A 22,486-nucleotide genomic window follows, 5' to 3' on the forward strand; every position below is an offset into this window, starting at 1 on the left:
ATAGCCCTAGGCAAAAGCCATTTATGGATTATGAAGACTGCCCCATAGGCCAAGCACCCACAGAATGCTGAGAAGAGGCAATAGGTGCGACAGGGCACTTTGGAGCTACCTCAGTATGGATTTATTTTCAGAGCACCAGAGAGTAACAGGTTTCTCACAGGGACATGCAGAAACCCACCCTACCACAAAAATACAGTCACCTGCCCTGGAAACCTGCTGCATCCTGTCCCCTGGGAGGCACAGGTACCTGCTCCCCTCCCTAGGAATGCACAGGAACCTGCCGCACCCCTCCCTAGGGACACACAGGAACCTGCCCCCTCCCTAGGAAGGCACAGGAACCTGCCCCCCCCACCCCGCCTCCCAGGGACACACAGGAACCTGCCCCCTCCGCCCCCCAGGGACACACAGGAACCTGCCCCCTCCCTAGGGACACACAGGAACCTGCCCCCCCCCGCCCCCCAGGGACACACAGGAACCTGCCCCCCCCGCCCCCCAGGGACACACAGGAACCTGCCCCCTCCCTAGGGACACACAGGAACCTGCCCCCCCCCCCGCCCCCCAGGGACACACAGGAACCTGCCACCTCCCTAGGGAGGCACAGGAACCTGCCGACCCCCCCGGGACACACAGGAACCTGCCCCCCCCCCGCCCCCCAGGGACACACAGGAACCTGCCCCCTCCCTAGGGACACACAGGAACCTGCCCCCCCGCCCCCCAGGGACACACAGGAACCTGCCCCGCCCCCCAGGGACACACAGGAACCTGCCCCCCCACGTCCGCCCGCCCCCCAGGGACACACAGGAACCTGCCCCTCCAACCTGACGCCCCACCCATAGAGACCCAGGAACCTGCCACCCCCCCTCAGGGACACCAAGGAAGAAACCAGCCTCCTAAGCCCCGCCCCCAACACACCTAGAGCCTCCCCCAAGCACAAGGGAGCCGGCAGAAGCGCGCGCGCCTCTATGCAACCGGGCGCGCGACGCGCGGGACCAGGCGTTGTGGGCGGGGCCTGGCCAATCCCCGCCCCTGGAGCGTCCCATCCCCGCAGCAGGCGGCGCGAGCTGGGGCGGGTTCCGGGTCAGTTGCCCGGTTTCCTTCGGCGCTGTTGGACGCTTCTCCCAGCCCCCGCGGAGCCTCGCACCTGCCGCCGCCATCATGTGAGTGCGGGTCCCGGAGCGACTCAGCGCCCGCTGCGGCCGGGCCGGGCCTGCCGGGAGCTCGGGGGGGGTCGCAAGCGGGGGGCTGCCCGGCGGCCACCTTCCCGGGCGGGCGGGCGGCCTTGCGGGCGCCGGGAGCGCCAGGCGGGGGCTGCGGGCGCCGGGCGGGCCTGGGGGGGCGGCGCCGGCGCCGGGAGCGCGAGGCGGGGGGCGCGGCGGAGGGGTAAAGGCCGCTCGTGCTCCCGTGACAGGCCAGGCCTGGGCGTGTCGCTGAGCCGCCGCTCAGTGCACGGGCCTGGGCAGGGCGCGGCCGGGCACAGCGGTCCCTTTCGGCCGCGGGCGGGCGTGAGCCGTGGTAGCCCGCGGCATTGCCCGCTCGCCGCGCTGTGCGTGGGAGCGGCCGGCCGTGCGGCCCGGGCTCGCATCGCCCTGCGCCGCGCCTGGGGCCGGGACTTGAGCCGGGGCGGATCCATGCTGGGGCCGGTGCTCACAAGGCACATATACTCGGCACAGCACTTCTGAAAGGTTGCCACCCCCTGCTTGAGTGTCTCTCTTAAATGACCTAATAATGAAAAGCTTACAGTGAAGGCAAAAGCGTGATAGAATGCAAAAAGAATTGATAAAAGAGCATGGAAAATCCTGAAGTTATGTGTTTCAGGGATCACAGAATCCTAGAAATGTAGGATGGGAAGGGACCTCGAGAAGTAGTCCAGTCCAGTCCCCGTGTTGTGGCAGGACCAAGTAAATCTTCTAGACCACCTCTGACAGGTGTTTCCAGAGCTTAACTACCCTAATAGTCAGAAAGTGTGTGGCCTGGACCTGCTGCTGTGGGGATGTGGCGGTACACTGGGCTTGGATCTGCACACCAGTGCCTGTCACACATGGTCCTAGCACCACAGCTGGTCTCTGCTTTCTAATGTGGCAGCTGCCATCATCCACTTGTTGTGTGCTATAACTTTATGCAGGAAGCCTTACCTCTGTGTTTCTTAGAGTAGTGATTGTTGAGTCACAAGGGGTTTACTAAGTCACAGAAAACTCATGCTTTCTTGCTGTATGCCTCTTAAGGGTGATAGGTGTGACTTCTGTAAGGGCTGCCTTTACAGACTAGGAAAGAGTAAAATATGAATGGCATTAGATCTTTTAAATTTTTGTGGGCAATGTGTTTGGGGATTTTTTTCCTTATCAAATGGCTAGTGCTTTTTTTTTTTTTTTTTTTTTTTTAAGGTTTAGCACTAGTGAAAGGAATCTGGGAATTTATATATTCCTGTTTATTCACAGAACTGGTAAATAATGGGTTGTGACTCTTACAGACAGCTTGATGCTGTGTTGTTAAATGACTTCAGTGCTAACTAGCCAGTTCATATTAGGTTGACAAAAATTAAGCAAAATGTTCTTTATTTCTAGATTATAGTGTGCAGGGGTGGTAAGCTCTGTGATTCTGCTTAGACTCTGATGTTTTTAAAATGAACATAGGCACTCTTTTGAGCCACTAGCTAGCAATTCAGGGAGCCTTTTAAAATATACCAGCAAAAAAAAAAAAGCCTTTTTATTTCTTTGGCTTCACCTGTTGGGAGGGAGGGGGAGGAATTGTGGGATTGTTTATTTCGTTTTGGATTTATACTCCTTTACTTTACAAATTAAAGGAACCTGGTTATTTGGTGCTGTTTTTAGAAGGTGGCATATAGTGTGATGGAGTATTCATTCTATAAGCTGGCCATCAGAGGGTGTTTATAGTGACAGTAGTACTTTGAGCAGTGAAAAATAAATATTAAAGCTTTTTAAAATGAGAATGAGAGACAGGGGATAGTTCAAAGATTTTTCCTAAAATAGATGGTACAACAAACATGATCTTAGTCCAGAAGGGGCCATTCTGATCATCTAGTCTGACTTCCTGCATTGTGCTATCCAAAGAACTGCATCAAGTCCATAATTTCTGTTGGAGCTATAGCATAAGAATGACCACATTGGGTCAGACCAATGGTCCATTTAACTCAATATCCTGTCTTTTGACAGTGGCCAGTGTCAGATGCTACAGAGGAAATGAACAGAACAGGGCAATTGCAAGTGATCCATCCCATCATCCACTCCCAGCTTCTAGCAGTTGGAGGTTTCAGGACACCCGGAGCATGGGGTTCAGTCCCTGACCATATTGGCTAATACCCGTTGATGGACCTATCCTACCTGAACTTACCTGATCCTTTTTGGAACCCAGTTAGACTTTAGGCCTTCACAGCATCCCCTGGCAATGAGTTCTACAAATGGAGTGTGCACCATATGAAAATATATTTCCTCTTGTTTAAAACCTGCTGACTATTAATTGGATTGGGTGACCCCTGGTTCTTGTGTTGTGTGAAGGGATAAATAACACTTCCTTATTCACTTTCTCCATATTATTCACAATTTTATAGAACTGGAAGGGACCACGAGAGGTGATCTAGTCCAGTCCCCTTCACTCGTGGCAGGACTAAGTATTATCAAGACCCTTCCTGACAGGTGTTTGTCTAACCTGCTCTTAAAAATCTCCAAGGATGCAGATTCCACAACCTCCCTAGGCAATTTATTCCAGTGCTTAACCACCCTGACAGGAAGTTTTTCCTAATGTCCAACCTAAACCTCCCTTGCTGCAATTCGAGCCCATTGTTTCTTGTCCTATCAGAGGTTAAGGAGAACAGTTTTTCTCCCTTCTCCTTGTAACAACCTTTTATGTACTTGAAAACTGTTAAGTACAGTTTTCTCTTTTCCAGACTAAACAAACCCAATTTTTTCAATCTTCCCTCATAGGTCATGTTTTCTAGACCTTTAATCATTTTTGTCGCTCTTCTCTGGACTCTCTCCAATTTGTCCACATCCTTCCTGAAATGTGGCGCCCAGAACTGGACACGATACTCCAGTTGAGGCCTAATCAGTGCAGAGTAGAGCGGAAGAATTACTTTTCGTGTCTTGCTTACAACACTCCTGCTAAGACAGAGGTGGGCAAACTACGGCCTGCGGGACCCTCTGGCCCAGCCCTTGAGCCCCTGGCCCCTCCCCCGCAGCCTTAGCTCCCTGAGCCATCCACGCTGTGGGCGGCGGGGCTGCAAGCTCCTGCTGGGCAGCATGGCTGCGAGAGCTGCAGGGGTGTCATGTATTAAATTGCTCCCCGTAGGAATGTGCTACTTACGGAGCACCCGGATGGGCAGCCGTAAGTATTACACTGTAAGCACATTCCTACAGGGAGCAATATAATACCCTACACCTCCCTACAGTTTTGGAACCCCAATGTGGCCTTCAGGCCAAAAAGTTTGCCCTCCCCTGTGCTAAGACATCCCAGAGCAATGTTTGCTTTTTTTGCAATAGGGTTACAGTGTTGACTCGTATTGAGCTTGCGGTCCACTATGACCACCAGATTTCTTACTGCGGTACTCCTTCCTAGGCAGTTATTTCCCATTTTGTATGTGTGCAACTGATCGTTCCTTCCAAAATTGAGTCCTTTGCATTTGTCGTAATTGAATTTCATCCTGTTTACTGTAGACCATTTCTCCAGTTTGTCCAGATCATTTTGAATTTTAATCCTATCCTCCAAAGTACGTGCAACCTCTCCCAGCTTGGTATCATCTGCACATTTTATGGCACGTCTCTATGCCATTATATGAATCACTGGTGAAGATATTGAACAGAAACAGAACCAGAACTGATCCCCGTGGGACTCCACTCTTTATGCCCTTCTAGCATGACTGTAAACCACTGATAACTCCTCTCTGGGAATGGTTTTCCAACCAGTTTTGCACCCACCTGATAGTAGCTCCATCTAGGTTGCACTTCCCTAGTTTGTTTATGAAAAGGTCATGTGACACAGCATCAAAAGCTTTACTAAAGTCAAAATATACCACTTCTACCACTTCCTCCCTAGCCACAAGGCTTGTTACCCTGTCAAAGAAAGCTATCAGGTTAGTTTGACACATGACAAATCCATGCTGACTGTTGCTTATCGCCTTATTATCTTCTAGATGTTTGCAAATTGATTGCTTAATTATTTACTCCATTATCTTTCTGGGATCAGAAGTTAAGATGACTGATCTGTAATTCCCTGGGTTGTCCTTATTTCCCTTCTTATAGATGGGCACTATATTTGCCCTTTTCCAGACATCTGGAATCTCTCTCATCTTCCATGACTTTTCAAAGATCATTGCTAATGGCTCAGATTTCTCCTCAGTCAGCTCCTTGGGTATTCTAGGATGCATTTTATCAGGCCCTGGTGACTTGAAGACATCCAGTTTGTCCAAGTAATTTTTAACTTGTTCTTTCCAAATTTTAGCTTCTTCTGATCCTACCTCATTTTCACTGGCATTCACTATGTTAGATGTCCAATCACCACCAACCTTCTTGGTGAAAACTGAAGCAAAGAAGTCATTAAGTACTCCTGCCATTTCCACATGTTCTGTTGATTTTCCCACCTCATTGGGTAATGGACCTACCTTGTCCTTGGTCTTCCTCTTGCTTCTAATGTATCTGTAGAATGTTTTCTTGTTACTCTTTGTTTCTAGGTAGTTTGATCTCGTTTTGTGCCTTGGCCTTTCTAATTTTGTCCCTATCTACTTGTGCTATTTGTTTATATTCATCCTTTGTAATTTTTCCTGGTTAAAAGATAGGAAACAAAGGGTTGGTATAAAGGGTCAGTTTTCAGAATGGAGAGAGGTAAATAGTGGTGTCCCCCAGGGGTAAGTTCTGGGACCAGTCCTATTCAACATATTCATAAATGATCTGGAAAAAGGGATAAACAGTGAGGTGTCAAAATTTGCAGATGGTACAGAATTACTAAAGGTAGTTAAGACCCAGGCAGACTGTGAAGAGCTACAAAAGAATCTCTCAAAACTGGGAGACTGGGCAACAAAATGGCAGATGAAATTTGATGTTGATAAATGCAAAGTAATGCACATTGGAAAGCATAATCCCAACTATACATATAAAATGATGGGGTCTAAATTAGCTGTTCCCACTCAAGAAAGAGATCTTGGAGTCATTGTGGATAGTTCTCTGAAAACATCCACTGAATGTGCAGCGGCAATCAAAAAAGCGAACAGAATGCTGGGAATAATTAAGAAAGGGATAGATAATAGGACAGAAAATATCATGTTGCTGCTATATAAATCCATGGTACTCCCACATCTTGAATACTGTGTACAGATGTGGTCGCCCCATCTCAAAGAATCATAGAATATCGGGGTTGGAAGGGACCTCAGGAGGTCATCTAGTCCAACCCCCTGCTCAAAGCAGGACCAATCCCTGACTAAATCATCCCAGCCAGGGCTTTGTCAAGCCTGACCTTAAATACTTCTAGGGAAGGAGAGATTTCACCACCTCCCTAGGTAACACATTCCAGTGTTTCACCACCTTCATAGTGAAAAAGTTTTTCCTAATATCCAACCTAAATCTCCCCCACTGCAACTTGAGACCATTACTCCTTGTTCTGTCATCTGGTACCACTGAGAACAGTCTAGAGCCATCCTCTTTGGAACCCCCTTTCAGGTAGTTGAAAGCAGCTATCAAATCCCCCCGCATTCTTCTCTTCTGAAGACTAAACATCCCCAGTTCCCTCAGCCTCTCCTCATAAGTCATGTGTTCCAGTTCCCTAATAATTTTTGTTGCCCTCCACTGGACTCTTCCCAATTTTTCCACATCCTTCTTGTAGTGTGGGGTCCCAAACTGGACACAGTACTCCAGATGAGGCCTCACCAATGTCAAATAGAGGGGAACGATCACGTCCCTCAATCTGCTGGTAGTGCCCCTACTTATACATCCCAAAATGCCATTGGCCTTCTTGGCAACAAGGGCACACTGTTGTCTCTCATCCAACTTCTCGTCCACTGTCACCCCTAGGTCCTTTTCTGCAGAACTGCTGCCGAGCCGTTCGGCCCCTAGTCTGTAGCGATGCATGGGATTCTTCCGTCCTAAGTGCGGGACTCTGCACTTGTCTTTGTTGAACCTCATCAGGTTTCTTTTGGTCCAATCCTCCAATTTGTCTAGGTCCCTCTGTATCCTATCCCTACCCTCCAGCGTATCTACCACTCCTCCCAGTTTAGTGTCATCTGCAAACTTGCTGAGGGTGCAATCCACACAATCCTCCAGATCATTTATGAAGGTATTGAACAAAACTTGCCCCAGGACCGACCCCGGGGCACTCCACTTGATACCAGCTGCCAACTAGTCATGGAGCCATTGATCACTACCCATTGAGCCCGACAATCTAGCCAGCTTTCTTTCTATCCACCTTATCGTCCATTCATCCAGCCCATACTTCTTTAACTTGCTGGCAAGAATACTGTGGGAGACCGTGTCAAAAGCTTTGCTAAAGTCAAGGAACAACACGTCCACCGCTTTCCCCTCATCCACAGAGCCAGTTATCTCGTCATAGAAGGCAATTAGATTAGTCAGGCATGACTTGCCCTTGGTGAATCCATGCTGACTGTTTCTGATCACTTTCCTCTAAGTGCTTCAGAACTGATTCCTTGAGGACTTGCTCCATGATTTTCCCAGGGACTGAGGTGAGGCTGACTGGCCTGTAGTTCCCAGGATCCTCCTCCTTCCCTTTTTTAAAGATTGGCACTACATTAGCCTTTTTCCAGTCATCTGGGACCTCCCCTGATCACCATGAGTTTTCAAAGATAATGGCCAATGGCTCTGCAATCACATCTGCCAACTCCTTTAGCACTCTCGGATGCAACGCATCCGGCCCCATTGACTTGTGCTCGTCCAGCTTTTCTAAATAGTCCCGAACCACTTTTCTCCACAGAGGGATGGTCACCTCCTCCCCATGCTGTGCTGCCCAGTGCAGTAGTCTGGGAGCTGACCTTGTTCGTGAAGACCAAGGCAAAAAAAGCATTGAGTACGTTAGCTTTTTCCACATCCTCTGTCACTAGGTTGCCTCCCTCATTCAATAAGGGGCCCACAGTTTCCTTGACTTTCTTCTTGTTGCTAACATACCTGAAGAAACCTTCTTGTTACTCTTAACATCTCTTGCTAGCTGCAACTCCAGGTGGGATTTGGCCTTCCTGATTTCACTCCTGCAAGCCCGAGCAATATTTTTATACTCATCCCTCGTCATTTGTCCAATCTGCCACTTCTTGTAAGCTTCTTTTTTATATTTAAGAGCAGCAAGGATTTCACAGTTAAGCCAAGCTGGTCGCCTGCCATATTTACTATTCTTTCTACACAACGGGATGGTTTGTCCCTGTAACCTCAATAAGGATTCTTTAAAATACAGCCAGCTCTCCTGGACTCCTTTCCCCCTCATGTCGTTCTCCCAGGGGATCTTGCCCATCAGTTCCCTGAGGGAGTCGAAGTCTGCTTTTCTGAAGTCTAGGGTCCGTATTCTGCTGTTCTCCTTTCTTCCTTTTGTCAGGATCCTGAACTCAACCATCTCATGGTCGCTGCCTCCCAGGTTCCCATCCACTTTTGCTTCCCCTACTAATTCTTCCCGGTTTGTGAGCAGCAGGTCAAGAAGAGCTCTGCCCCTAGTTGGTTCCTCCAGCACTTGCACCAGGAAATTGTCCCCTACATTTTCCAAAAACTTCCTGAATTGCCTGTGCACCGCTGTATTGCTCTCCCAGCAGATATCAGGGTGATTGAAGTCTCCCATGAGAACCAGGGCCTGCAATCTAGTAACTTCTGCGAGTTGCCGGAAGAAAGCCTCATCCACCTCATCCCCCTGGTCTGGTGGTCTATAGTAGACTCCCACCACAACATCACCCTTGTTGCTCACACTTCTAAACTTAATCCAGAGACTCTCAGGTTTTTCTGCAGTTTCATACTTGAGCTCTAAGCAGTCATAGAATCATAGAATATCAGGGTTGGAAGGGACCTCAGGAGGTCATCTAGTCCAACCCCCTGCTCAAAGCAGGACCAATCCCCAACTAAATCATCCCAGCCAGGGCTTTGTCAAGCCTGACCTTAAAAAATTCTAAGGAAGGAGATTCCACCACCTCCCTAGGTAACGCATTCTAGTGTTTCACCACCCTCTTAGTGAAAAAGTTTTTCCTAATATCCAACCTAAACCTCCCCCACTGCAACTTGAGACCATTACTCCTTGTCCTGTCCTCTTCTACCACTGAGAATAGTCTAGAACCATCCTCTCTGGCACCACCTCTCAGGTAGTTGAAAGCAGCTATCAAATCCCCCCTCATTCTTCTCTTCTGCAGACTAAACAATCCCAGTTCCCCCAGCCTCTCCTCATAAGTCATGTATTCCAGACGCCTAATAATTTTTGTTGCCCTTCGCTGGACTCTCTCCAATTTATCCACATCTTTCTTGTAGTGTGGGGCCCAAAACTGGACACAGTACTCCAGATGATGCCTCACCAATGTCAAATAGAGGGGAATGATCACGTCCCTCGATCTGCTCGCTATGCCCCTACTTATACATCCCAAAATGCCATTGGCCGTCTTGGCAACAAGGGCACACGGCTGACTCATATCCAGCTTCTCGTCCACTGTCACCCCTAGGTCCTTTTCCGCAGAACTGCTGCCTAGCTATTCGGTCCCTAGTCTGTAGCTGTGCATTGGGTTCTTCTGTCCTAAGTGCAGGACCCTGCACTTATCCTTATTGAACCTCATCAGATTTCTTTTAGCCCAATCCTCCAATTTGTCTAGAGCCCTCTGTATCCTATCCCTACCCTCCAGCGTATCTACCTCTCCTCCCAGTTTAGTGTCATCCGCAAATTTGCTGAGAGTGCAATCCACACCATCCTCCAGATCATTTATGAAGATATTGAACAAAACCGGCCCCAGGACCGACCCCTGGGGCACTCCATTTGACACTGGCTGCCAACTAGACATGGAGCCATTGATCACTACCCTTTGAGCCCGACAATCTAGCCAACTTTCTACCCACCTTATAGTGCATACTGCAGTCATACTGTTCTCTTACATACAGTGCAACTCCCCCACCCTGCCTGTCCTTCCTGAACAGCTTATATCCATCCATGACAGAACTCCAGTCATGTGAGTTATCCCACCAAGTCTCTGTTATTCCAATCACATCATAATTCCTTGACTGTGCCAGGACTTCCAGTTCTCCCTGCTTATTTCCCAGGCTTCATGCATTTGTATATACGCACTTGAGGTAACCTGCTGATCGCCTCTCTTTCTCAGTATGAGGCAGGAGCCCTCCTCTCTCACGTGCTCCTGCTCGTGCCTCCTCCCAGTATCCCACTTCCCCACTTACCTCAGGTCTTTGGTCTCCTTCCCCCAGTGAGCCTAGTTTAAAGCCCTCCTCACTAGATTAGCCAGCCTGCTTGCAAAGATGCTCTTCCCTCTCTTCGTTAGGTGGAGCCCATCTCTGCCTAGCACTCCTTCTTGGAACACCATCCCATGGTCAAAGAATCCAAAGCCTTCTCCCCGACACCACCTGCGTAGCCATTCGTTGACTTCCACAATTCGACGGTCTCTCTCCAGGCCTTTTCCTTCCACGGGGAGGATGGGCAAGAACACCACTTGCGCCTCAAACTCCTTTATCCTTCTTCCCAGAGCCACGTAGTCCGCAGTGATCCACTCAAGGTCATTCTTGGCAGTATCATTGGTGCCCAAGTGAAGAAGCAGGAAGGGGTAGTGATCTGAGGGCTTGATGAGTCTCGGCAGTCTCTCCGTCACATTGCGAATCTTAGCTCCTGGCAAGCAGCAGACTTCTCGGTTTTCCCGGTCAGGACGGCAGATAGATGACTCAGTCCCCCTGAGGAGAGGGTCCCCGACCACTACCACCCGCCTCCTTCTCTTGGGAGCAGTGGTCGTGGAACCCCCAACCCTAGGACAGTGCATCCCATGCCTTCCAATCGGCGGAGTCTCCTTCTGCTCCCTTCCCTCAGACGTATCATTTGGTCCACTCTCCGCATTAGTACCGGTGGAGAGAACATGAGAACTGTTACTTACCTGTATGTGCCCTGCTGGTACATGGACGTTCCCCTTTTTTCTTCTGGAGGTCACATGATGCCAAATTTCTTCACCATCCTTCTGTCCCCGATGTGCAGCCTGCTCTGAATCTTCAGAACCTTGTGCCTGTAGAAGCCTATCATGACATCCGTCCAGGAAATCTTCAGTTTCTCTTATGCAACGCAGGGTCGATACCTGTTGCTCCAGACCTTGAACCTTCTCTTCCAGTATGGAGACTAGCTTGCACTTTGTACAGACAAAGTCGCATCTGTCCTGTGGAAGAAAGACAAACATAGCACATCCAGTGCAGGTCACAACAGCTGAACACCCCCCATCCATATTACCTTCCTTCTACGAGCTTCCTCAGGAGTTGTAGTAACTACTCAGAGAATCTGGCAAGATGTAAGCCTCAGTGGGCTCTCCCCAGGCGAACTCCCAGGCAGACTCCTTTTGTTAGCTGCTCTGCTGTTTGCTACTCAGCTGGTTTGCAACTGACTGGCTTTTTATGCAGTCAGGCCCACTTAAGGCTCACCTGGAACAAAGCACACCCAGTTCCCGCCCTTTTCAAACAACCAATCAAGCACACAGTCACACTGTCCTCACAACAAACACTCAGATACTCACCAACACAGCCTCCTTAATGCAGCCCTTAGCGTACCTCCTCTCAGGCAGATCCCAGGCAAACTCCTTTTGTTAGCTGCTCTGCTGTTCGCTGCTCAGCTGGTTCGCAACTGAAGATGTATTGGAATTGGAAAAGGTTCAGAAAAGGGCAACAAAAATGATTAGAGGTATGGAATGGCTTCTGTATGAGGAGAGATTAATAAGACTGGGACTTTTCAGCTTGGAAAAGAGACGGCTAAGGGGAGATACGATTGAGGTATATAAAATCATGACTGGTATAGAGAAAGTAGATAAGGAAGTGTTTACTCCTTCTCATAACACAAGAATTAGGGTTCACCAAATGGAATTAATAGGCAGCAGGCTTAAAACAAATAAAAGGAAGTATTTCTTCACACAACACACAGTCAACCTCTGGACCTCCTTGCCAGAGGATGTTGTGAAGGCCAAGACCATAACAGGGTTCAAAAAAGAACTAAATAAATTCGTGGAAGATAGGTTCATCAATGGCTACTAACCAGGATGGGCAGGAACGGTGTCCCTAGCCTCTGTTTGCCATAAGCTGGGAATGAGCGACAGGGGATGGATCACTTGATTACCTGTTCTGTTCATTCCCTCTGGAGCACCTGGCCCCGGCCACTGTTGAAAGACAGGATACTGGGTTAGATGGACCTTAGGTCTGACCCAGTATGGCCATTCTTAAGTTCTTATGTGTGACCTAGTTTCCACTTTTTGTAGGATTCTTTTTTGATTTTTAGATCCTTGAAGATCTCCTGGCTAAGCCAGGGTGGTCTCTTGCCATACTTCCTATCTTTTCTACGCAGTGGGATAGTTTACTCTTGTGCCCTTAATAATGTCTCTTTGAAAAACTGCCAACTGTCTTCTCTTGTTTTTTCCCCTTACACTTGCTTCCCATGGGATCTTAACTACCAACTCCCCAAGTTTGCTAAAGTCTGCCTTCTTGAAGTCCATTCTCTATTTTGCTGTTCTCCCTCCTACCATTCCTTAAAATCATGAACTCTCTAATTATATGATCCTTTCAGTTCATCTTTTCCAAGCTGACTAGTCCCAGTCTTTTATCTTTCCTCATATGAAAGCTGTTGCATACCTTCTGATCGTTCTTGTTGCCCTTCTCCGTACTTTTTCCAATTCTAATATCTTTTTTGAGATGGGGTGATAGTAACTGTGGTGCAGTATTCAAGATGTGGGCATACCATGGATATAGCAGCATTATGATATTTTTTCTTATCTATCCCTTTCCTAATGCTTACCAACATTGTTAGCTTTTTTGACTGCCACTGCACATTGAGCAGATGTTTTCGAAGAACTGCCAATGATGACTCCAAGATCTAACTTATACATACAAAATGATGGGGTCTAATTGAGATTGTTTTCCAATGTGCATTGATCAACATTGAATGTCATCTGCCATTTTCTTGCCCATTTACCCAGTTTAGTGAGATCCCGTTGTAACTCTTCGCAGCCAGCTTTGGGTCACCTACAAACTTTGCCACCTCACTGTTCAGCCCTTTTCCAGATAATTTATTAATAGATCCTTGAAGAACTATGCTATTTACCACTTTCTATTGTGAAAACTTACCATGTATTCCTACCCTTTATTTCCTATTTTTAACCAGTTACTGATCTATGAGAGGACCTTCCCTTTTAAGCAAACTAAGGAGTCATGGGATAAGAGCCTTTTTGGTGCAGGAACTTGTCAAAGGCTTTCTGAAAGTCCAAATACACTGTCAACTGGATCACCCTTGTCCATATGCCTGTTGACTCCCTCAGAGAATTCTAATAGATTGGTGAGGCATGATTTCCCTCTGCAAAAGCCATGTTGACTTTCCTCAACATATTGTGGTTATCTAATATATCTGATAATTCTGTTCTTTACTACAGTACCAAGCACATTGGTTGAAACTAAAGTTACATTTACCAGCTTGTAATTGTCAGGATCACCTCTGGAGCCTTTTTTTAAAAATCAGTGTGTTATGTTAGCTATCCTGCTGTCATCTGGTATAGATGCTGAGTTAAGTGATAGGTTGCATACCACCGTTAGTAGTTTTGCAATTTTGTATTTGAGCTCCTTCAGAACCATCTGTTCCTGGTGACTTACTGCTGTTTAATTTCTCAATTGGTTCCAAAACTACCTCTATTGATATACATCAATCTGAGACAGTTCCTTAGATTTGTCACATAAAAAGAATGGTTCAGATGTGGAGATCTTCTCCACATCCTCTGCAGTGAAGACCAGTGCAAAGAATTCCTTTAGCTTCTCCAGCAGCCTTGTCGTCTTTGAGTGGTCCTCTAGCACCCCAATCGTCCAGTGACCCCACTGACTGTTTGGCAGACTTCCTGCTTCTGAAGTACTTAACAAAAAAATTGTTGGGGTTTTTTTTCTTTAGCTAGTTGCTTTTCACATTCTTCTTTGACCTGTGGCCTCATACTTTTACACTTGACTTGCCAGAGTTTATGCGCTTTCCTATTTTTCTCAGTATGATTTGACTTCCAGTTTTTAAAAGGATGCCTTTTTGCTTGTCACTATGTCCATGCAGTTTTCAGGCATTTCACCTTTGATTTTTCCTTCTAATTTCCATTTAACCAGCTTCCTCAGTTCTGTGTAGTTCCCCTTTCTGAAACATACTGAGTCTTGACTTAAAGACTTCCAAGTGATGGAGAATCCGCACATCTCTATGTAAGTAACTTTGTTTAAGGACACCTGAGGCCCAGTTGGTGTCCTGTCCTGTGTCCTATCTAGAATTGTGTTCATAATCAATATTGAAAGGTGGTACAGTATAAGCAAATAATAAAAGGCCAAAAGGTAAATCAAGGGTTCTCAACCTTTTTCTTTCTGAGGCCCACCCAACATGTTGTAAAAACTCCACAGCCCACGTGCCACAGCAACTGTTTTTCTGTATATAAAAGCCAGGAACAATATTGGGGGGTAGCAAGCAAGGCAATTGACTAGGTCCCCATGCCACAGTGGTTTCCCACCAAGCTGAGTTGCTCAGGCTTTGGCTTCAGCCCCGTGCAGTGGGGCTTTGGCTTTCTGTCCTGGGCCCCAGCAAGTCTAATGCTGGCCATGCTTGGTGGCCCCCCCTGAAACCTGCTTGCGGCCCACCCCCCCAGGGGGCCCCAGACCCCTGCTTGAGAACCACTGTTGTAGATGTCTTATATGTACAAACTGTAAATGTGCCTGTTCTTCCTCCATTGGGGGTATGCAAGACAAATCGGACTCCTGAAAGGGATGCAATAGTCTGGAAAGGTTGAGTCCCACTGCTCTACAGGGCTTCTTGCGCCTTCTTCTGAAACATCTGGTATTGGCCACTGCCTCTCTATTCTGTGATGAACTTTTAGGAAAACAAGCAGTGTATGTCGCATGCTTCCAGTGACTGACATAATCTTTTTCTGAGTTCAGTAGCTTCCAAAAAGAATTTAAATTCCCAAGTTCATCAAAGGGGGGGGAAAGTGTGCACAAGCTCATGTGTTTTTTATTGCAAAGGTCAGGGAGGGGGGAGATCCCTAAACCCATGTTCTTGGCCAATCAAGAGCAACTATATGCTATGCTCTGAGCTGTAGTGCCGCTCTTCTCTCTCCCACCTGCTTCTCTGCTCTCCGGTGCCATTGTAGCCATTCATTGGTAGTAAGTTTGGAACACTGAATTCTGAATGGCTAAAGTCTGAATTCTGTGGCTAAAGCTTGCTGCTGAAGCTTCGCTCTTCCACTGCAAAAGAAATCTGACTTTTTCTTCTTCTGCATTTTAGCTCCTAGGGAATGTTCTTCCTTTCTTTGTTATGACCATTGGTGTTTACACTTATTTTTTTGGTTTGTATATACCTGTGTTTGCAAATTACGCAAGCATACTTCTAGGTGGTATATAAATGTAGTTAATGATATATCATAATGTAAGTGTCTCTACACTGCAGGTCAACAAGTGGCCCTGGAAGCTCAAGTAATGCCTCTGGCAGTAATCGTCGCCTTCAGCAGACACAACACCAAGTAGATGAGGTATGGCTCTTGTATAGAGCAGCTTTACCATTCCTTTAACCATGGGAAACCTGACAGAGGGAAGACATATGGAAGTGTTGTGTGGGCAAAGTTTTTAAATTTGTCTCCTTCAGTATATGAACCAAAAGCTAGTATGTCTTCATTGTTTGTCCCTCTTGTGATCTGAACTATCATCTTGAGACTCATTGCAGGAAACCTGTGATATTTTCCAGGTGTTGACTTGCTCCTGCAAAGATGACTATCTTTTGAGCCAGTGTGTTAGCTGCATGACTCCAGTTGGTTTCTGACAGAGAATGAGGTTTGCTATATGGAAATCCACAATTGCCAGGGGTTTCTAGTTATGTATCAAAACTGTGGCAAAACTTACTGTGTAAGCCAAAAGCCATCCTTGGCTGAGAGCCTCATTTCTTTCTGGCTGGATGGGGTAGCACAAAACTTCCTTTTCAGAAGTCATAGGTGCTTTGTGTGTCAAAAGAAACATTGGACAGTAACTCGCTTAATGTTGTAGTTATGTTCCTGAAAAATGCTACTTTAAGTGAATCCAATTTCCCCTAAGAATTAACGTAAAGGGGGGCTAGATTCCAGGGGAATTTTTCACCAGAGGTGGTGGAGTCAGAGGGTGGGATGTTTCTCAGGGAATGCCTTACTGCTAAATGATGAACTAGCACTCGGCTGAGCCCTCAAGAATTAACACATTGTTAATGTAGCCTTACACTCTACGAGGCAGCACAAATAGAGGGAGGAGACACAGCATGGCATAGACACACACACACACGCGGTGTGTCTGTATGAGAGAGGGAGAGAGACACACATGGTGTGTCTGTGTGAGAGAGAGAGAGATGCGCATTGCCCCTTAAGTACGCTGACCCCACTCTAAGTACACTGCCTTTTTAAGTAGATCAGCAAGTTGAGACAGCAGCTGCTGCCAGCAAGCTCCCTGTCCTGAGCCCTGTCGTGTCCTCCCTTGCTCTGTGGAGAATGGGTACAGGAGCTGGGGGAGGGGGACACCCTGACATTAGCACCCCTCTTCCCCCCTGCCTGCACAGCAAGCAGGAGGCTCCCGGGAGCAGCTCCAAGGCAGAGGACAGGAGCAGCACATGGCAGTGGGGGGAAGGACAGCTGAACTGCCCCGCAATTGATAGTCTGCTGGGCAGCTGCTGCACAGGGAACTTAGGGGAGCTGATGGGAGGCTGCTGGTCTACCCTGGTTCCAAGCCCCCACCAGGGAGCTCCAACAGGCTGCTCTTTCTGCAAGCAGTGGACAAAGCAGGTGGATGCCAAACAACTTTTATAAGGGAGCATTGCACAACTTTAAACAAGCATGTTCTTTAATTGATCAGCAACGTAACAATGCTAAGTGAGCAGTTACTGTATTGTTCAAATGCCAGTTGTGGCTTCCATAACTGAGTTTTTCTTATACCCTTCTCTAACATGCTAGGTTATTAGTGGAATACTTTTTGTTTCAGTAGGAGTAAGCTTATAAACAAAGTATCTGATATTGAAACCCCAAGGCAGGCATTAGGGAATCTCCAACTCAGTTACTTAATTCCACAAATTTTTTAACTAATATAAGAACCTAAGTTCAATATTGTCTACTCTTAATCAAAAAGGCAATATCTTCTGCTTTATTTAAAAATACTTGAATGATGTTAATGTTTTAAAAGGGATTTGTCAGGATCTGCTGCATGCTTAAAGTGTTCAAGGGAATGAACATCTAATGAATGAATAACTTACTGTGACTATTAAATCACTGTAGGTGGTTGACATCATGAGGGTGAATGTGGACAAGGTGTTGGAACGAGATCAGAAGCTGTCAGAGTTGGATGACCGTGCTGACGCACTGCAGGCGGGAGCTTCCCAATTTGAGACCAGTGCTGCCAAGCTGAAAAGAAAGTATTGGTGGAAGAACTGTAAGGTAACCATGACGCGAGTATTTCCAATACAAATTAATGTGACTAAAAACTATAAGTAGTTGAATACTACATAAAGGGGAAGAAATCCATGTGACATCAACCATGAGAACATATGGCCAATTTCCGCAGCCTTTACTCATGGTGAATAGTATTTAAGATTACAACATCTGGTCCTTAATGAGCATCTGGCTTAGTGAAGTAGATGAACTGGCCAAAAGTTGGGTACCCTGGCCATGTTCCTTCACACAAAACATTTTCCAGGACAGAAATGTTGCCAAGGATAAATGTATGTACTAGTTTAAGGTGTTGGAGATTTAAGAGGAAGAAATTCAGTGATATGGATTGAATGACGATAACACAGACATAGCACTATAAAGAACCTTTAGTCTGTTCGTGTAATTAGCAGACATGACTGTAAGGCCTGGGAGCATACTCTTTATTTGCTGAGAAGCCAAGACAGAGTGGAAAACATTAATTGTAAGGAAGGGGAGCAGTGGTTGGGTCTAGAGAAGAAGCTTTAGCCCTCTCTTTTTAAAAAAATATCTAAGTGAGTTGTTTGTACTAAATGATGTGCTTTTTTAACAGATGTGGGCAATATTGATAGCAGTTGTTCTCATCATCATCATCATCATCATCAGTAAGTGTTTAGCTAAAGCACTGTTTTGTCAGTAGGACTAGCGTACATGGGGCATAAGACTAAATCGAATGCAAAAAGTTAATGTAACGCTCTCTGGGTGTGACTGCCGTACATAGGTCATGATATTCAAAAGTTAAGGTTCACACAGTAACGCTAACTTAGCCATATTGCATGCTTGACATATATGCAGGAGTCCAAAAGAGTACTTATGCTGCTAAATTGATATTTGAACATAATCTGTGCAATGTGGTGAAGTTATGGCTTCTGTGGGAACCTTAACTGTTGAATCTCAGGCTCTTGCACACTGAGCAGAAATGGGATTTCACAAGAGACTGAGACTCTTGAGTTCCAGTCCCAGCTCTGCCAGTGACTGTGAGCGTGACCAGGTCACCTGACCACTTCTTTGCCTCAGCAGAAAGAACGAGGAATACTTGTGGCACCTTAGAGACTAACCAATTTATTTGATCATAAGCCAATTTAGCCCACTAAAGCTTATGCTCAAAAAAATTGGTTAGTCTCTAAGGTGCCACAAGTACTCCCCGTTCTTTTTGCTGATACAGACTAACACGGCTACCACTCTGAAACCTGTTCTTTGCCTCAGTTTCTCAATCTTTAAAATGGGGATAATGATGCTTACCTCACAGGGGCTTCCAAAGAATACATGAAGTGCCTTGAGAACCTTAAGATGAGAGGAGCTGTGGACATACACATTTCTCACATTCATCTTTCACAGTATTTCTACATTTATTAATCTTTTAGACTCCAGGTTCAACATCCTTATGTCACCTTTTTCTTGCAAAGCAGTCTGGCCCTCTTCTATTGGGTCACACCCTTTTCTTAATCCCAAAATGGGTACTCCAGCCAAGCAGACTCCCCTTGCTGTCTTCCAGCCCAGAAGTCAGGCAAAACAAACAACAAAAAAAGTAGGGAAGCTTCATATAAGACTCCTCCTCCTCCAATCCTCAGTAGTGCTTAGATAGCAAGGTAGTTAGGCCAGGTCTACACTGTAAACTTACATAGTTATATCAGTGTCGTGCAGGGGTGTGAAAAATCCACACCTATGAGCAACGCAGTTATACCAACCTAACCCCTGTTGTAGGCAGCACTACGTTGACAAGAGAGCTTTTCCCTTTGGCACAGCTCCCGCCTCTCATGGAGGTGGATTACCGATGCGAATGGGAGAAACTCTTCCATCAGTATAGGATTGTCTTCACTGAAGCGCTACAGCAGCCCAGCTGCATTAGTGCCACTGCAGGTCTACACTTAAAACCCTGCCCTTAGACTCAGCCCAGACAAGAGCCTTGATCTGCCTAGCCTCACTTGAGTGCAGGAAACCCCCCTGACTTCATGGACTAGTTTTCCTGCTGGAGCAGAAGCCTGGGGGAGAAGGACAGGCAGTTCTCAAGGATTCATCACCAGTGAACAAGCTGTTTAAACAGAAGTATATTGCAGTAGAAGTTTTAAGAGAAAAGAAATTCATGGTCCCTTGTTTGATATCCAGCTTTCACTTGTCCCAACTTCTGAATGTTGCCAGATGTACCCTTATGTATACAATAGTCACAAGCCCATTATTATAACTGGTAACAAACTTATAAATACAAATGCAAGTGGAGATGTTTCTGGTGCATGCAAGGAAGCTGTGGATTCATACTCTGGCTGTAGTAGAGCCAGGGAGCTTATAACTACTTACATTGCTTGGTGTTCAGCAGTTTGAATTTGTGATGTAGCTGTTAAAAAAAACTTTCCAGCAGGATTCGTTTACTCTCAAGCTCTGACAGCATATTAATTTCTCCCCTTTGGGCCTGTTTGTAACACAATCTACAGCAACTTGCCGGGTGGGGGAGGCATAGCTCAGTGGTTTGAGCTTTGGCCTGCTAAACTCAGGGTTGTGAGTTCAATCCTTGAGGGGGCCATTTAGGGATATGGGGCAAAAATTGGGGATTGGTCCTGCTTTGAGCAGGAGGTGGTTGGACTAGTTGACCTCCTGAGGTCCCTTCCAACCCTTATATTCTAACTAATTGTGATGCTACAAACAGAATTGTGACCATAGGTGAGAAATACCTGGTATATAAATTTTAAAAACCAATCCCATGCAAGAATGAAACTGTGGTAAAACAAACACAGGAAATTATTTAGAATTTCCTTTTGTTGAATACTTACCTAATGTTGAGTGTTCTGTAGCTCAAGTCTTTAAGTTGCAGGATTGTTTTATGCCTCTTTGATGTGGAGGGAAGAGGACTGTCGCTTTTCCAATCCTTATTTTTCTTTTACAGTCTGGAATGTGTCCTCATGAGTTACAAGAAGAAATGCAAACCAGCGGAAGCCATCTCTCTCCTTCAAACCTGCTGTATTCTCAAGCTCTCACCTACTGATGTATAAAGCAAAATATTTTGATTAGTCATATGTTAACTTTCTCTGGTTTATAGGAAATGTGCCTTTATTTAAAAGTTACACTTCTGATTTTAAAATGCTAATAAGCACAGCCCAAAACTTGCACAGTGCCTTGGTAATCTTGAGTATGAGCTGGTGAAGAGGATTTCGTGTATGCATTTCAGAATCTAGAAGCAATGTATTGTTGCCACTGTCTACTGCATTCTAGATAAATTGGAAGAGTATGTTTGCGTATCTGTTCTCTTCACTGTCTCCTCCAGGCCCCAATTTAAAGGTGTCTCTTCTGACACTACTAAAGGGGTGGGAATCAGATCTTAAATTTGTGCCTTCTTGGAAGAAACTCTTAACACGTCTGGCATTTTAACAGACTTTGCCTGCCTTGCCATACTCCATTAATGCCTTCTGACTAGTTGTGAAAGAGCCTGCCACCCTAGTAAACACTACTTCTCGTTCACTGCTGTTTTATGAATATGCAGTTAAATTCTATTATTGAAGTTCTAAAGATTTGAGCACTGAACCGTTAGTGCTGCCTTGTGGTAATTGTGATTAAACACTTCCCTATATAAGGCGTTTACATTCTCTGCAAAAGACAGTCTGTCACTTTCTGGTGTCAGTTTAATCTGAAAGAGTACCTTTAAAAATGTTTAGTGTTTGTAATGTAGACACTTACCAAAGTTGGTTTTGTTGGGGTGTTTGTCTTTTGCCAAAAAGTAGTGAAGACTGTGAAGACTTCTCTGCAAACCAGCAAGATGTTTCCAGTGTAGAATCAGTGCCAAGTGTAGTTTAAAATTTTATATATATTTATATGTAATCTGTTTGCATTACTTCACAAATTGTCTTCCTTCTCAGCTTGTCTTCAGAGTGAGTGAGTCCCCTAGGACTTCAGGAAAGGCTGGTAACAAATGCTATTGCCTCTTCCCTCTTACCTCCAAACTTTTTAGGTAGGGGTGACTACTCTCCATGAGGAGGGAAAGAAATAACTTGGTGCTTCACCCAGTCACCACTTTGTGTACCCTCTAATCTGTCTGTTTCTAATTTCTTCCCAGTCCTTGTTTCTACTTCCTCTATATAGTTTTTCCTTTCTCTTGTCTTTTTTTCCTCTTACTTTTTGGGGGTAGATTTGCAAGTAGCTACACTGTGAAATGGATTAACGAACCTAATCGACATAACCTACTTCTTTGAGTGTTGGATGTTGCTTTGACTGAGTTATCACATAGAAATGAGCCAGACTCTTGATGGACAAATACCAGAAAGATGTGACAGAGCACTCAGCGGGTGGCTGTGTCCAAAGGTGGATCTGCCCTCTAAGCACTGAGGGAGAAATATTGGCCTCTTTACCCCCAAAGTACAAGATGCTTTAGAATGTGTTTTTGTTTTGGTTTTTTGGTAGTGAGTGTTGTGGAAAGTTGCTCTGTTGGCTTATAATTAACTGTCTAAGGCCTTGCCTGTTTGAGGATGAAGTGCAAGGATCACTGCAGTGACTTCTTTCAATGTACAAAGTCTCTTAGAAATTACTGTATAAATGTACCATGGACCAGTAACAAAGCTACTTGTACAAACTGAAATCTTTCTTACTCACAATTAAGAAACTGTTTACTATTTTTTATGCTGCAGCTTTTAAAGAAATATCAACTGTATGTACTAGTTCCTACACTTAGAAACCTCTGAAAGTGTATGTCATCAGGAGGGCGTGTCCCTGCACTGTCCTGGGAAAGAGGCCTTTGTAACGTTTAATAAAGTGGCTTTTGAAACTTCCTCCTGTTCCTCTGCGTGTGTGGGGGGGATGTTAGGTCGCTGCTGCCTTGCGCCGCGGCGGGGGCGGCTGCGCCTCCGGCGGGGCGGGCGTTGAGGGCAGAGTGGG

At 46.0% G+C, this 22,486-nt stretch overlaps 1 protein-coding gene across 1 annotated transcript; it reads left to right on the forward strand.

Moving 5' to 3' along the window:
* The first annotated feature begins 1,017 nt into the window (after positions 1 to 1,017).
* VAMP3 (vesicle associated membrane protein 3) lies at positions 1,018 to 22,380 on the forward strand. The gene is made up of 5 exons (XM_077837283.1): positions 1,018 to 1,157; positions 15,604 to 15,685; positions 17,441 to 17,599; positions 18,183 to 18,234; positions 20,508 to 22,380. Coding segments are annotated over exons 1-5 (315 nt in total). The 5' UTR covers positions 1,018 to 1,155; the 3' UTR covers positions 20,528 to 22,380.
* Positions 22,381 to 22,486: the final 106 nt, after the last annotated feature.

Source organism: Eretmochelys imbricata, chromosome 18 (genome assembly GCF_965152235.1).
Source record: "Eretmochelys imbricata isolate rEreImb1 chromosome 18, rEreImb1.hap1, whole genome shotgun sequence".
Classification (NCBI taxonomy): domain Eukaryota; kingdom Metazoa; phylum Chordata; order Testudines; family Cheloniidae; genus Eretmochelys; species Eretmochelys imbricata.